The sequence below is a fragment of the Neofelis nebulosa genome, chromosome 7 (assembly GCF_028018385.1).
Source record: "Neofelis nebulosa isolate mNeoNeb1 chromosome 7, mNeoNeb1.pri, whole genome shotgun sequence".
NCBI lineage: Eukaryota > Metazoa > Chordata > Mammalia > Carnivora > Felidae > Neofelis > Neofelis nebulosa.
Window position 1 is genome coordinate 49,296,523 of NC_080788.1, and position 15,808 is coordinate 49,312,330.

The following is a 15,808-nucleotide window of genomic DNA, read 5'->3' on the forward strand; positions in this document are numbered from 1 at the left end:
CAAATTCTTCCCAACATTGAAATTTCAGCTCAAGTTTCATCTTCTCCCCAAATTCCTCTACATCTTCTTAGAAAAGATTATTGTCTTACACTACTTTCCTATTCCCATGGAGTCTCACCCTTGATTGGGGTTCCCATCCCCGTAGTTGCTCCATGGTCACAGTGTGATTATAAGAGAGTCAGCTGTCCTAACCAAGACAGGAAGAGAAATGCAAAGGGCAAAAGGGACATCTCTCCTAGCTGAGTCAGCCCTATTTAAAGAACTCTCCCAGAAGCCCCATCAAATGACTGCCAGTAGGTTGGCCTCTTTGTCCCTGGGTGTTTATAGAGAAAACAATACATAAAGTACAATGGAGCATTTGATATTTTGATCTAGGTGATGATGACACAGTATCTGTAGATCAAAAGTCATCAAGCTGTGGCCAACAGACACAGGAAAAGATGCTCAACATCACTAATCATCAGGAAAATACCAATCAAAACCACAATGAGATATCATCTCACACCTATCAGAATGACTAAAATCAACAACACAAGAAACAAGTGTTGATGAGGATGTGGAGAAAAAGGAACCCTCGTACACTGTTGGTGGGAGTGCACACTGGTGCAGCCTCTGGAGAAAACAGTATGGAGTTTCCTCAAAGTAAAAATAGAATTACCATATGACCCAGTAATTTCACTACTGGGTATTTACCCAAAGAATATGAAAGACATTAGTTCTAAAAGATATATGAACCCTTGTGATTACTGAAGCATATATACAGTAACCAAAATATGGAAGCAACCCAAGTGTCCATCAATAGAGGAATGGATAAAGAAGATGTGGGGTGTGTGTGTGTGTGTGTGTGTGTGTGTGTAATGGAATATTACTCAGCCATAAAAAAGAATGAAACCTTGCCATTTGCAACAACATGGAGGGAGCCAGATAGTATAATGCAAAGTGAAATAAATGGGTCAGAGAAAGACAAATACCATATGATTTCACTCATAGGTGGAATTTAAGAAACAAAACAAATGAACAAAGAAAAAAAAAGAAAACAGAAAAACAGACTTTTAAGACTGTTAAAGAATAGAGAACAAACTGAGGGTTGATAGAGGGAGGTGGGTGGTTGATGGGCTAGATGGGTGATTGGTCCTAGGAACGCACTTGTGATGAGCACTGGGTATTGTATGTAAGTGATTAATCACTGAATTCTACTCCTGAAACTAATATTGCACTGCATGTTAACTAACTAAAATTTAAATTAAAATTTAAAAAAATTAAAAAATAAGATATTAGTTGAAAAAATAAAAACAGACTCTGAAATATAGAGAACAAACTTATGGTTACCAGAGGGAGGGTGGGTGAGAGGATGGGTGAAAGAGGTGAAAGGGATTTAAAGTACCCTTATAGTGATGAGCAGTGAGTAATGTATAGAATTGTCAAATCACTATATTTTACATCTGAAACTAATATAACACTGTATGTTAACTATACTGAAATTAAAATTAAACAATTTTTTTCAATGGGCCAAATATCAAGAAAAGTACTAAGAAAAATAGAAACATAATTGAAAAAAAATTGGTAAGAATGAAGAGAATCCAAGTAAATTAACTGAATAAATGTGTATCAAACTTTGCTGTCTAATATCAAAAAATGCAACTTTTGTTAACTTGCCATTGGAGTACTTTACGTATCTTGCTCTAAATGAGGCCACTATGAAAATTTCAAAAATAAAGACCACATTTACTTTTAATAATTCCTTCTTTTCACTAGTATGTATTTTGTATATTTTAATGGTATTTAAAAATTATTTATGTATTTATTTTGAGAGAGACAGTGACAGAGAATAGGGGAGGGGCAGAGAGAGAATCCCAGGCAGGCTCCATGCTCAGCTTAGAGCCCGACTCAGGGCTTGACCCCATGACCCTGAGAGCATGTCCTGAGCCAAAATCAAGAGTTGGACACTCAACTGACACAGCTACCCAGGCACCCCTTAATGGCATTTTTATATATGTTTATTGCAGTTGTATCTTCATTGTAAACACTAAATGATATGGATTGAACCTGTAGTCCTACCTAATGCTTTCTCCTATGAAATATATATATTTTTAATGTTAATACAATTATTTGTTTTTACTTTTTGGATCATTTACCTCAAAATTTTCTTTTTTTTTTTTTAACTTTGAGAGGCTGTATAACTTAGCAATTAAGAGCATATAGTTTGAAATTAGTCTGCCTAGATTAAAATAAGAATTCTACCTCTTGGGGCGCCTGGGTGGCTCAGTCGGTTAAGCGTCCGACTTCAGCTCAGGTCACGATCTCACGGTCCCGGAGTTCGAGCCCCGCGTCGGGCTCTGGGCTGATGGCCCAGAGCCTGAACCCTGCTTCCAATTCTGTGTCTCCCTCTCTCTCTGCCCCTCCCCCGTTCATGCTCTGTCTCTCTCTGTCTCAAAAATAAATAAACGTTAAAAAAATTTTTTTGAAAAAAAAAAAGAATTCTACCTCTTGATAATTCTTAGAAAAAGAAGTCATCAGACTGTGTATTTAAGGTTAGTAAATTTTATACTTTACTGAATGTATCCTATACTTCAGTTTTAAAAAATTAATGCCTCTCTCCCCCAAGAGTGGTACAATGTGGTGACCCTGAGTATGCTGCTGCAGGTAAAATTAAGATTATGTTCTCAGAAGGACATAAGGGAGACTGGACATTGGCTTAGGTATCTAAATATATTTTTCACACTTATTGGACCTTTTGCTGAAGACTGTCAATATTTTTAACATGTAAACCAAAGTTTTAAAATATCACAGTGTTTAATGTAATGTATTTATTCTCATAGGGAAAAAAATCAACTTAAATGTGAGAATTTTTTGTATGTCATCTTAATCTCTGGTATAAAAATTATTAAAGATTTTCTTCATATTTGATATTTAGTAGATATTAACTCGATGTCGAAATATCTCAGCAAACATGAAAGCATCAGCTTTGAAAAATAAAATACTGCACATTAATTTTTATTTATAAGTGAAAACTAAGTGTTTACTTTTTGACTGCTTGTGTCTATGTAGTAGAAGCAACAAATGGTTCTATAAAGTCATTACTAAAAAGGATTCAGAAAACTAGTTTCCATAAAGTCAGTATCCACTTTGGGTAGTTCTACCTTGATAAATGAGAAGTCAGTAAATAAAATTTATAATAAGTTAAAACATAACCCATATATAAATATATATGTGTATATATATTTAAGTTTATTCATTTTGAGAGAAAGAGAGAGAGTGTGCACACAGGGGAGGGGCAGAGAGAGAGAGGGGGAGAGAGAGAGAATCCCAAGCAGGCTCTGCGCTGGCAGTGAGTTCAAGAGCAATGAGATCATGCCCTGAGCCTAAACCAAGAGTCGGTCGCTCAACCAACTGAGCCACCCAGGCACCCCTATAACCTATTTTTTTAAGTACTTGCAAATATCTAAATAATTTTTTTGACATTTTATTTTCCTTTCTTTCATTCTATTTTAGAAAAAATGTAAAAATAAGCACTCAAATCCACTTCATTGTTACGGTAAAGCTGTTAGAAAATGGGTGACATAGGATTGGTTTGCTTTTGTATTAAGTGTCTCGTATAATTTAAAATACACCTAAATGGAATTAGGAAATGGCAACATTTTCAAGAATTTATCTCAGAGTCGGTAAGTTGATTGATGTTCACTTGTTTTTAAAGAAAGGTTGTGTTTTTCTTAACTTAGGTCCATCCTCAGCAGCACCGGCTTCTATTTGAAGTATTTGATGAAAATCGATTGGTAAGTTATGTTGCACTAGTGTGATGCGAAGCCAGGGTATATCTCAGTAGAGCAGAGGTAATACGCTGGGAATCTGTGATGTGAGAGATGACTTGGGGTGGTTATGGAGGCTCTGGGCAAAAAGGAGAGGTGGATACATTTTTTTTTTCCTTCTTGGTGCTACTTTCTACCCTTCCATTCTCCTCCCAGGCACATCTCTTGATTGACAGTTCTCACCAGATTACAGTCTTACTCAAAACGTGTTGTGGCAGGTGATGGGATAGCAGGAAAGCTGGCCACATTGTCTTGCCTTCCCTCACCCTCATCCAGCATGGCCTGATGGGTATGCACAGGCTCAGGGAAACTTCTCCCTGAGCGGCTGCACCTGTGCTTCCTCCTTACAGTGGATTTCTTCTGTTACTTGTATGTACTTACGTGTCTCATGCCTTCTCCTCTTCCCACTCTTCTGCAAAGGAAGACTGTCCTCTTTACACTGATAAAGCCTCTAAAGGACTGCGAGCTCTTACAGAGGCAAAGAAAAAAAGGGCAAAGTTAAAGCTGATTTTATGTTTGTGAAATGATAGTTCTGATTCCTCATCTCCTAAAGACTATCTTGAAGTCCTATCCTTTTCCTAATTTTGTCTCTTAGGAATACTATTTTACATCTTCTCCTTCGCATCTTTTCAAAATTTTTTTAAATTAAAAAAAATTTTTTAATGTACATTTATTTTTAAGAGAGAGAGAGAGCATGCAAGGGAGGGACAGAGAGAGGGAGACAGAGGATCTGAAGCAGGCTCCACCCTGACAGCAGAGAACCCAGTGTGAGGCTCGAACTTACAAACTATGAGATCATGTTTTGAGCCAAAGTTGGATGGATGCTTAACTCACTGAGCCACCCAGGCATCCCCAAATCTTCTTCTTAGCATCTTACATATATATTTTAAACCTGTAAAATTTGAACATAAAAAAAGAACAGTGTTATGTAAGGCATATCAGTTACTAAACAGAGGCACCAAAAAAGAAACATTCACTTCTTAGCTAACTAAGAAACTGGATTTTTAAAATTTGTTTTTAGTGTTGGACTACATGACATGTTTTTTTCCCTCAAGAAATGATAACTATACTACTAATGGAAGATACTGAAATTAAAATATATTAATTAGCCTCATAATAAGCAAAAGGGTGTTTTTATTGCCAAAGGAGACTGATCACTAACTGCAATCTAACTCTTTAAGGCTGAGTGATATGACAGATGTTGAAGATTTGCTTATCAGATATGGTCATATGCAGAAATGTTTGTTTTCTGCTTGTATTTTTGCATTTTCTGTAGAATAGAGATTTTTTTCCTTCTGTCTCTACAGATTTGTTTTCCTTCTAGATGGGACCCGGTAGAATTTACTATTTGTGTTTTTTAAATCATAAAATAAACATATAGAAAAGTGTATGTAATATAAATCTTTTTTTTTAATAATATGACAAATACCTATGTACTTACGACTCAACTTAAGAACTAGAACATTACCAAACTCTACAACCCTCACTTCCCCTCCCCAATCACATCTCCTTTTCTTCCCTCGCACATAGTAGACACTGTCCTGAATATTGTGCTTATCATTTCTTTGCCTTAAAAAATTGTTCATCATATACATATGTATCCCCTGAGTATAGTTTCCTTTTGCATATTTTTGAATTTATTAAAGTAGTATCACTGTGAATACATCCCTCTGTGGTATGTTAACTAAGGTATGCCATTTAGGGTATCAACTCTGTTGGATACTCTGCTCTCAATTAGAAATACAGCTTTTCTCAAGAAGCTCACTTTACTAGGAAAAGGGAGCAAGAAATCATTAGAACAGGGTGGTGTGTGTCATTCTCATCCTCTGATTTGTTGTTAGTCCTAGCAGGTAATTGAAGTATTACTTATCACCTGAGATGTCATAGAAACTATAGCCATTGGTAGAGTAAGAGGCTTGATTGTATGGCAGTAAATGTCCTGTGCCTCTGTAAATGTCATTTGTGTTTATTCTCATATAGCATTCACAACAAAATTAAGAACATATCCTTTTCCTAACAAATACTCTTTGGAAATGTACAACAAAGAGCAACGGATAAAATCTTAGGCAGATAATTTCTAGTCCTGTGGAAAATGTTTGTCATATAAGTGACACTTCTTTTGAAAAAGAGTACGCTTGGGTGCCTAGGTGGCTCAGTCAGTTGAGTGTCTGACTTTGGCTCAGGTCACGATCTCATGGCTTGTGAGTTTGACCGAGCCTTGTGTCAGGCTCTGTGCTGACAGCTTGGAGCCTGGAGCCTGCTTCAGATTTGATTTTAGGAATTGGGTCATGTGGTTGTGATTGGGTCATGTGGATTCTGGCAAGTCTGGAATCTGTAGGACAGGGCTAACAGGTTGAATATTCAGGTAAGAGTTGATGTCACAGTCTTGATTCTGAAACCTGTAGGGCAGGCAAGCAAGCTGGAAACTTAGGCAGAGTGTCTATGTTGTAATCTTGAAGTCCAATTGCTTCTTCAGGAAACCTGGCTTTGCTTTTTAAGGCTGTTAGCTGATAGCATGAGGCCCATCACATTATGGAAGGTAATCTGCTTTAGTCAAAATTTACTGAATCAAATGTTTTTCTTTTTAATTTTTTAACATTCATTTATTTTGAGAGAGACAGAGACAGAGAGAGAGTGCAAGCAGGGGAGAGGCAAAAAGAGAGGGAGGCACAGAACCTGAAGCAGACTCCGGGCTCCGAGCTGTCAGCACAGAGCCAGAAGCTGGGCTCCAACTCACAAACTGCAAGATCATGACCTGAGCCGAAGTCGGTTGCTTAACTGACTGAGCCACCCAGGCGCCCCATGAATTAAATGTTAATCACATCTGAAACATACCTTCATAGCAACATCTAGCCTACTGTTTGACCAAACAGTTGGGCAAAAGAGCCCAGCCACATTGACACATACAATTGTTCATCACAGTGGACTCTGGCTTTCAAATTTCTAATCAATGATTAGTGTCATCCAGAGTCTATCCCTGACATTTAATCACATTATTTTCTGTGTAGATAATCAATAACCAAACATCTCAGAATGTGGGGTCCTGAGCTTCAATCTAATCCTCAGATATTATCCATTTCATTCCAGAGTATGAAATTCTACAGGACTTGCATAGATTCCTCCCCGATGAGGGTGTGACCGCTCTCCACCTCTTCTTTTGGAATTGATGCTCCTCTTTTGGAATCTGTTTGGCTAAGGGGCTACATTCTACCCCAGGCTCTCCACTGAACTGCTGTAATGGTGGTACAGATCCTGTGCAATCCCAGCCCAGAACCAGCAATGCAAATTCTTTAGCCTGTCTACAGTTTAAACTCAGACTGGCAGGCTGGAAAGTGCATATCATTCTCTTGCCTTACTTTTCCTTGTCTTAAGCCCCCTCTTTGAAAATTTTCAATCATCATTCCTTCCGATCCAGCTGTGGTGCTTTTCAATATTTCTTTAATATTCAATATTTAATTTAATTTTCTTCAATATTCAGTATTTCCAGTAATAGCTGAATCAACTTTTATTTATTTTTTAACGTATACTTATTTTTGAGGGAGTGGGGAGGGAGGGGCAGAGAAAAGGAGACAGAGAATCCAAAGCAGGCTCTGCACTGTGAGCGCAGAGCCTGTTGCAGGGCTAGAACTCACGACAGTGAGATCATGACCTGAGCCTAAATCAAGAATCGGACGCTTAACCGACTGAGGCATCCAGACACCCCTGGGTCAACTTTTTAAAAAAATTCCTGAAAGAAAGCATTAGGCACTCAGAGTAAGTGTGACCATCCATCCATTTAATCTCCTCTCTGGTGTTACTTAGTGTTTACTTGGCGCTGAGCATGAGCCCAGAAATGTCCCAAGAAATGTGTGGCTACCGTCCTCATGGTCTGGAAGCTTGATACCTAGTTAGGGGACATGAAACTGATGCTTCTGGAGAAGCTTACCAAAGAGAAAACATTTATCTAGCCAAATACCTGAGGTTCATTATTTTATATCAACAACCAGAGGAGTTTAACTAGAAGTTTTAGGCCACAGGTATGAGCAGTTAGATCCTATTAATTAGCCTATTAGAAGTGTTTGTTCTTTAAGCTATGAGACCCCTAACTTAATTCAAGAAGAAAAGCTGAAGTCATTTGAAGGCAAAGTGAAAAGATTAGGACTGTTCCTTCTATAAGGAAAGAGGATTATAGGGAATATTTCCTGAAGTATGTAAAATCGTAAAGGAGGTAGATTATATAAAACCAAAATAATATAATAATTTCATTGCTAAGTTTGCAATTATTGTACACATTCCAAAACATAGTGCTGTATCATTCTAGACAGAAATATAATTTCACAAATTCCATATTTCTATTTTATCATATCTTAATTGATTAAAAATACTGTTTAGAAGACTGTGATTGAGAACAGATCTATCTTAAGGCATTTTCTTTTTTAAACAAAGTGCAAGTATATGTTTTACATATTTGCTTTTACTTTGGAAAAAATCTTACTTAGAAAAATACAACTTGGGTGTAGTACCATGTGGTGTAAACAACTGAACTATTTTACTTTTTACTCCTATGAATGAGCCAGTATATATTTATTACTGGAGTTCCAGCTATAAAATTCAGGTAAGGGGTTTAAATATACCCTAGAGTATTATTTAAAAATAACTTTGTTTCTTTCAAATAGAATACCAAACTTGGTCTATGACATTTGGGGGAGAAATTAAAATATTAAACTTTTATTACCTAGTAAACTGAAAATAAAGTAAAGGTTAAATAAATACAAAGCAGAAAAAATATATATACAAAATCGCAAGCTCTTGGAGAACAAACAGTCTACTGTTCTGTACTGTGGGAGCTCTATCAGCAGTAGTAACTAATTCCACCTCGAGGGCAATGCTAGTACTCAAAAATGTAAACAAGTATGGACTTTGTTTATACAAAGAAATATGCAGCTTGGTTTGTATTTCTCTCTAGATATCAAACAGCTACATGGATTGTTTCAACACACCAGTAGAGGCCAGCAAAGAGCTCTTAGAGTTTTCAGAACAGAATTGGCATTGAGATATGTTTATTTGATGTGTTAAATCCTTTTTAGACTTCTTTACTTACCACAACACTCTCTTAAGTGAATGAATTGCAGAGACAGTGGAATAAAATATCTTGTGTGCTCAAACTATATTGGGGTATAGTTTTTCTGTCTAATCTGCATATATTTTTAAAGGAATGTTTGCTTAGGCTATTTCTTGGCAGAGTTGTAATAGTCAAAATATAAATGGCATCATTTAAAGACTGTACTACTTGGCTGGAAAAGGCCTTAAAATTACAGGAGAAAATGCTTGGTGACAGCTTCTCTTAAACCTTTCTTTCTCAGACCTATGCTCAATTTTTCAATAGTATTACTAGGCTAATTTTGTATTGCTCTCCTTAAGCTTTCACTTTTTATAAGTAGGGTTTTGGAAGCTAAAATACTTATCTATTTGATTTAATGCTAGAGTTTTAATTCAGAACCTCAAAGTTTTAGTATTTCCAAATTTATACAACTGTTTGAATTTACTCATTAAAAAAAACTAACAGAATATATGCCTTTCTACATCAACTGACTTGATGAGATTCCCTACTCTGGCTACTATTTGGAAATTCAATCCTTGATTTGATACTCAATTACATGGGGTTTCATTCCTACCAACTTCCTGTAATTCTATCCTTATGGGTAAAAATATTAGTGGTCAAACTCTGCTGGAGAAAGTATAGGCACTGTGATTCACATAGTTAAATGTTCATTTAGTAGAGCTGGAGTGAAAAAATACTGTTTCAACTTGAAATGCTAGAAGATTGTTGTTCTTGTGTTACTCATTCATGCAAATTGGAGAAGGTATAATTGAAACAAGGTTGGCAGTGTTTGAGGCAGTGTGCTGCAGCTGAGCTCAGCTTAAAGGTCGCTGGAAATCAAGTGCTTTGTAAGTGAAGGCATTTTGACTACACGCGATTCAAAAATATTTGGAAACGTCAGTCTCGGGAATGGGTCGTCTTTTTCTTTCTATGATATCTGGTATCTAAGGTTTTACTTAGGATAAAGACTACTACTTAAGAGCTCTTTTAGGCACCACAAATGATTTTTTCCTTCGATGCAGTGCAGCTGCTTCTAGCCTGTCTCCCGACAGAGATTTTTGTTATGACTTTCAGCCCTTAACATGTTTGGAAATGAGAACAAATGGCACAAAGCTTACGATTGCACTTTGCAGCCAGAAGAAGCAATACTTATCCTTTGTCAGAGACCTCCGGAGATGATCTGGATAACAATGTTCACATGTGCTTCAAAAGACCAACACGGATTTCAACGTCTAACGTTGTTCAAATGAAGCTGACTCCTAGACAGACTGCACTAGCTCCGTTAATACAGGAAAACGTTAAGTCTCAGGAAAGATCATCTGTTCCTTCACCTGAAAACGTTAATAAAAAGAGCAGCTGTCTGCAGATTTCACTACAGCCAACAAGGTACAGTGGATGTCTTCAGTCTAGCAATGTCTTAGCTTATGGTGATGATGCTTCATTTATGTGTGTCTTGAAGGACAGTATTTACAACAATGCTGTGGCTGATAATGAACTGAATGCTGTGAATGATGGTAACCATGTAGGCAGTTCTGCCCTTCGCAGCAGTAGCCTTAGTAACTGTTCCACCGGCGAGAATGGGTCTTACAGCAGCAATGGTAGTGATTATGGATCATGCACAAGTATCACAAGTGGTGGTTCCTACACAAACAGTATCATCAGTGACAGCAGTGGTTATACTTTTCCACCAACTGATGATACTTTTCTTGGTGGAAATTTATCTTCTGACAGCACCTCCAACAGAAGTGTGCCATACAGGAATACTACTCCCTGTGAAATTTTTTCAAGAAGTCCAAGTACCGTTCCTTTTGTCCAGGATGACTTGGAGCACGGACTAGAAATTATGAAATTGCCAGTGAGCAGGAACTCGAAAATTCCACTAAAACGTTGTTCATCCTTAGTCATTTTTCCTAGGAGTCCTTCAAATACCCCACCAACTTCTCCAACAAGTACAGATATTCTTCCGAGCAAAGGATCCTATCAAACCTCACACCAGTTTATAATTTCTCCTAGTGAATTTGCCCACAGTGAAGATGGTCCTGGTGCTAAGGGATTTCTTTCAACAGCTGTCAATGGACTTCGGTTATCTAAAACAATCTGTACTCCTGGAGAAGTAAGAGACATACGACCACTTCACAGGAAGGGCTCATTACAAAAGAAAATTGTTACTGCAAATAACAGTCCGAATCAGACTATCTGTGAAAAGTCATCTGAAGGATATACTTGTGTTTCGGTGCATTTCACCCAACAAAAAGCACCTACGTTAGATTGTGAAACAACAAATGGTGATTGTAAACCAGAGATGTCAGAAATTAAGCTTAATTCTGATTCAGAGTGCAGTAAGCTTATGCATAGGACATCTGCACGTTTACCATCCTCCCAAAATGTAGATTACCAAATAAATATCAATGGACAGTTGGAAAGACCAAATTTACAGATCAACAAAAATCATGCTGTTTTACAAAGAAGTATTTCATTGGGAGGAACTTACCCAAATGTTTCCTGTTTATCCAGCCTTAAGCACAATTGTTCTACGGGGGGACCATCACAATTACTCATAAAGTTTGCAGCTGGAAATGAAGATAAAGTTGATAATTTATCAAGAGACAGTAACAGAGATTTCACAAATAAACTATCTAATTCTTTAAAGCATTCTTGTAAGGTAAGTTTCCTTTGGTCTTGGTAAATGTTAATTTATTCTGGAAAAGCTTTATGGACTATTTGGTTAAAATTTATTATAACTTAGCAGTTTTATGTACTTCCCTGGTCCTTACCTAGCAAGTGTTTTATAGTCCCAATCTTTGTATTTGTAAATCTGAAGAACCCCCAATAGTTTATAACTCTATTTGTTATTTTACCAGTGTTGAAAATGTGCATTAAAAAAAAAAAAAAACTTTCCAAAGTGATTTAGGCCATGACACATTTCTGTTGCATAAAAACAAGCTTTAAATAATAATTTATTTTGTTAACATTTTTACCTTGGTGTATTTTTTTCCTTCAGTAACATGGCATTTTAATATCTAATTCCATATTTTATTCCCACTTTCAAAAATGTTCATTTAGTATTCTTCCCTCCTTAATCATTGTGAAACTAAGTAAAATATAGAATGCTTATTTAAAATATTAAACAATAAAAAGCCTACATAAAAATGTGAAAATATTGTTGCAAATGAACACAGAGAAAATGTTTCTCTAAAATATATGTATTTATTAGAACATTGATAAAAACTCTTATGCTGCACGTTTAAAGCAGAGGAAAGATAAATGGCATTTGCATTTGTATATAGCCTTAACCACAGGAATTTTGTTTCCACCCAGATTTTCCTTTAGCTACCAGTTAAGACTGCCTTCTAAAATTTAACTCAGTCTTTCAACAATATTGAATTTTAAATTTTATATTTTTTGAATTTGGTTTCAATTGCTAGGCATTTCCCATACTTTTCTAGTTACTTTATTAATTTGTTATTTTGATAATTTTATTTATTATATTAGCAATTTAACTCTAATGAATCTTAACCAAAACAGTTCTTTGTATAATTGAGTCTTTCCAAAGTATTTGAACTTAAATAGATTTTCCAAAGTATTTGAACTTAAGTAGATTTTTAAAATTTTCTGTATTTGTAAAGTCTTGCCAGATTCCAGGAAATTAAAATTTTTTTCTGGCTAAACCAATTCTAGATGACACTACATAATAGTTTGGGGGGGGGAACCCTTATCTGTTTATCTGTGTTTATATAACACTCAATATCTACATTAAAAAAATTTTTTTAAACATCTGGACAAAGAGGTTTAGGTAAATAAAATATCAAGTAGTTGATAGTTTTATCTCTTTTGAAATCTCATAAATAAAATAAAATGCCCAGATGTTAATATAAACAACTACTTTATTGAAGATGAATAAAGATTAGATTTCCAATTCTGACCTATGTTTTAGGATTATTTCATTTATGAAACTTTAAAAAAAACTTTTAGGAGATTATAATCCATCAAACTGTTTTGCCCTCAAAAGAAAGCAATGAAGTGACACTATAAAGAAACATATTAATAACTTGCTAATTGAATTACATGTACCTTGTAAACTTATTATACATTTAATGAAATAATTAATCTGAAAGGAATAATTAACCTCAAAATATTTGTGAATAAATATATTTATAGAAATAGCCTTAAAATAGTTTATTTTTGCGGTAATGTTATAGTTTGTTATTAATGATGCTTTTGAAAAAGAGGTATTTTTAATGTTTTTTAATAAAGTGTGACTAAATGCCTTTTGCATAGCTAAAAATATACACTTCTATTAGTTTTATTTAATTTAGGTAAGCTAACTTAAATATTTTTTTTGTGACAGCCAAATGTCTAGCTTTGTGCAGATTCTATTTTTTGTTGGGATTATTGGATTATAAATAGTTCGTAAGTGTGCAGTTTGGTGGAGAGCTTTAAAGTGTTCCTCCATTTAATATTTATGAAACAACTCTTTATAAAAGTGTTGGTAAGCAACCTAGTGACCATTAAATTCAACATATACTAGATCTAAATTGATCTAATTGATTGGTAAGGGTTGTTTTACGAGGAAAATGCTAGTGTTGTTTTTTCTAAACTTAGCAGTGGCAACAATAATGGGGTTTTAGAAATAATCCTGTGTTTATCAATAATTATATATTAATCTAATTATAGTGGTATATTGTAACTCATTTATAAATAAACAGCTCCCAAAATATTTCCCATGACTCCAGTTAGTCTGGGTTAGTATTCTGATATGCTGAGTCTGGATTCACATTTAACAAGTTGATATTAGAGTAGCATTTAGTAATGTCAGCTATCTGTACTGAGCAGCCATGAAATTAAATCACTGCTTTGGTCAGGGACCCTGGTTTCTAAAGCACTGACAGTCTACGGATTCTTTTCTTATGTGTTTAGCTACCAGTCTCTAGCAGCATAGTATCCAGTTTCTAGTTCTCTACAATAACAGCTCATTAATGGCTAATTTTTAAAATCTACTGAGAACTTTTTCCTGTATCTGCAACAGGGCTCTGTTCTGTGTTTACAATAGAATGAAAATGGGACTTTGTAGTCTGCATGATAATGTTTATTTTATTCATTTGCTATCAAAGAACATAACAATAACCAGCATGTGTTTATTATATATACTTTCTGAAATAATGACTTTTGATCTGAAAGTAGATATATGATATTTTAACATGGTGTGTAATATTTTGTCAGCCCAGTCAAGAAGTAGTTTTTATCTAGTTACCAAAATTACTTCTTCATATTTCTAAGCTCTATATAATGGTTTACTCATTATTATTTTATTTTTTCCTACCTATTGTTTTCTAAACCTCCCATGTTATGTTGTAAGGATGCTCAGAGATTTTGTTACCCTATTATTTAAAATACCTTAGCATTTTGCCCAAGTTTGTACATGTCCTCATTCTTCACATACATGCATGTTTTTTTTATCCCATACTTTGGCTTTATGTTTTATTCTCTTTGTTATAAAATTTTTTCTTCATTTTCTGTTGCTTCATCCCAGGGAGGTAAATTGTTCAAGCCTAGTGTAATAGAACTTTAAAAAACTATGTCTTAATTATTTTAAAGCCTTTAACACTAATCTCAAGATTAGACATTTCAACAATTTATTTAGTTGTTCTTACTAAAATAAGTGTTTTAAATATATATTTGTTTTAGAGTTCCATTTTTTTCTCTGCCCTTATTAACTCCAGCAGAATATTTAGAAACATTTGGTTAAATTTATTTTGAACAACACTGAAACTTTCCTATAAAATCCAATATGGTTTATAAACATTGACTCTAAAACCATGATGCAACATTGTGAGTGACCAGTCTTAGAAATTTGGTAAGAAATGTATGCTTGTGAATGTATAGGTCTTAGAACTGAGAAACTGTAATGTTAACTTCAGAGTTGTTTAGGAAGCTGAATTGTTTGCTTCTGAAACACTTTCTACTTCTCCATAGATATGATTTCTTTAATCCATTCACCTAGCACACATCTGAGTGCCTACTATTTGCCAGGCACTCACCCAAGCTCTGGGAATAAAAGATAATAAAATATAGTCTCTACTTGAGGGAACTCCCATGCTAGTAATAGAGACACACTGGTAAACAAACAAACAAGCAGAAATTCAGTCTAATATGTGATGTGCTAAAACAGAGGTGTGTATGAGAAAGTAAAAAAGGTGCAAGAGTTCTTGTCTGGAGGAGATGACCTGGTTGGTAGAGAAGGCTTCACAGAGGTGGTGACATTTGAGCTGAGTCTTGGTAGGTGAGTTGGAGTTCACCAGGCAGAGAAAGCAAGGATATTCTAGAGCAAGGATCACCAGTCTCAGCACTGTTGACATTTTGGGCTGTTTACTTTTTGTTGTGGGGTCACTGCCTTGTGCCTTAGGTGTTCAGCAGCATCTCTGGCCTCCACCCACTAGATGCCAGTAGCACCCCTCTCCTCTAGTTGTAATAATCAAAAATGTCTCCGGATATTGCCAAGTGTCCACTAGGGGCAAAACTGACGTCTGTTGAGAATCATTGCTCTAAGCAGAAGCAGCTGCACTTACAAGGCTAGAGGCATGAAAGGGTCACACCGTAAATAGTTCAGTGTGAGTCAAGCACAGGGAGTCCAGGGATGTAGGAGGAGGTGATACACTAGAAGTGGGTTGGACTTTCATTGGGTGTAGTACCTCATGCTGAAGAGAAAACAGGGTGTCTCTTGCTAACCGACAATAGTTAGGCAAAGGAAATCTATCTGAGAGTGTATGATGTGCTCATTTTTATGTTTTTAGATGATAAATTCTTACGACACCGTGGATTATAAATGAACCAAAGTTTCTTAATTTGGATGACTAGGTGAATGGTGATGTCATGAACTAAGACAGAGAATCCAGGAGAAAGACAGGTTGGGAGGGCCAAGAAG

General features: G+C 35.6%; 1 protein-coding gene across 5 annotated transcripts in view; it reads left to right on the plus strand.

Annotated features, from left to right (window-relative positions):
• The window catches only part of NEDD4 (NEDD4 E3 ubiquitin protein ligase), a 136,883-nt gene that overhangs the window by 48,666 nt on the left and 72,409 nt on the right, over positions 1-15,808 (plus strand). For 3 of the 5 annotated variants that reach the window (XM_058737646.1, XM_058737649.1, XM_058737648.1), the window contains one exon: positions 3,720-3,773. The exons of 1 other annotated variant lie outside the window; for it this stretch is intronic. In XM_058737646.1, coding sequence (XP_058593629.1) covers positions 3,720-3,773 — 54 coding nt within the window. Of the gene's footprint in view, positions 1-3,719; positions 3,774-9,571; positions 11,549-15,808 lie in introns of those variants that run through there. One more of the 5 variants, XM_058737645.1, reaches the window with a different exon arrangement.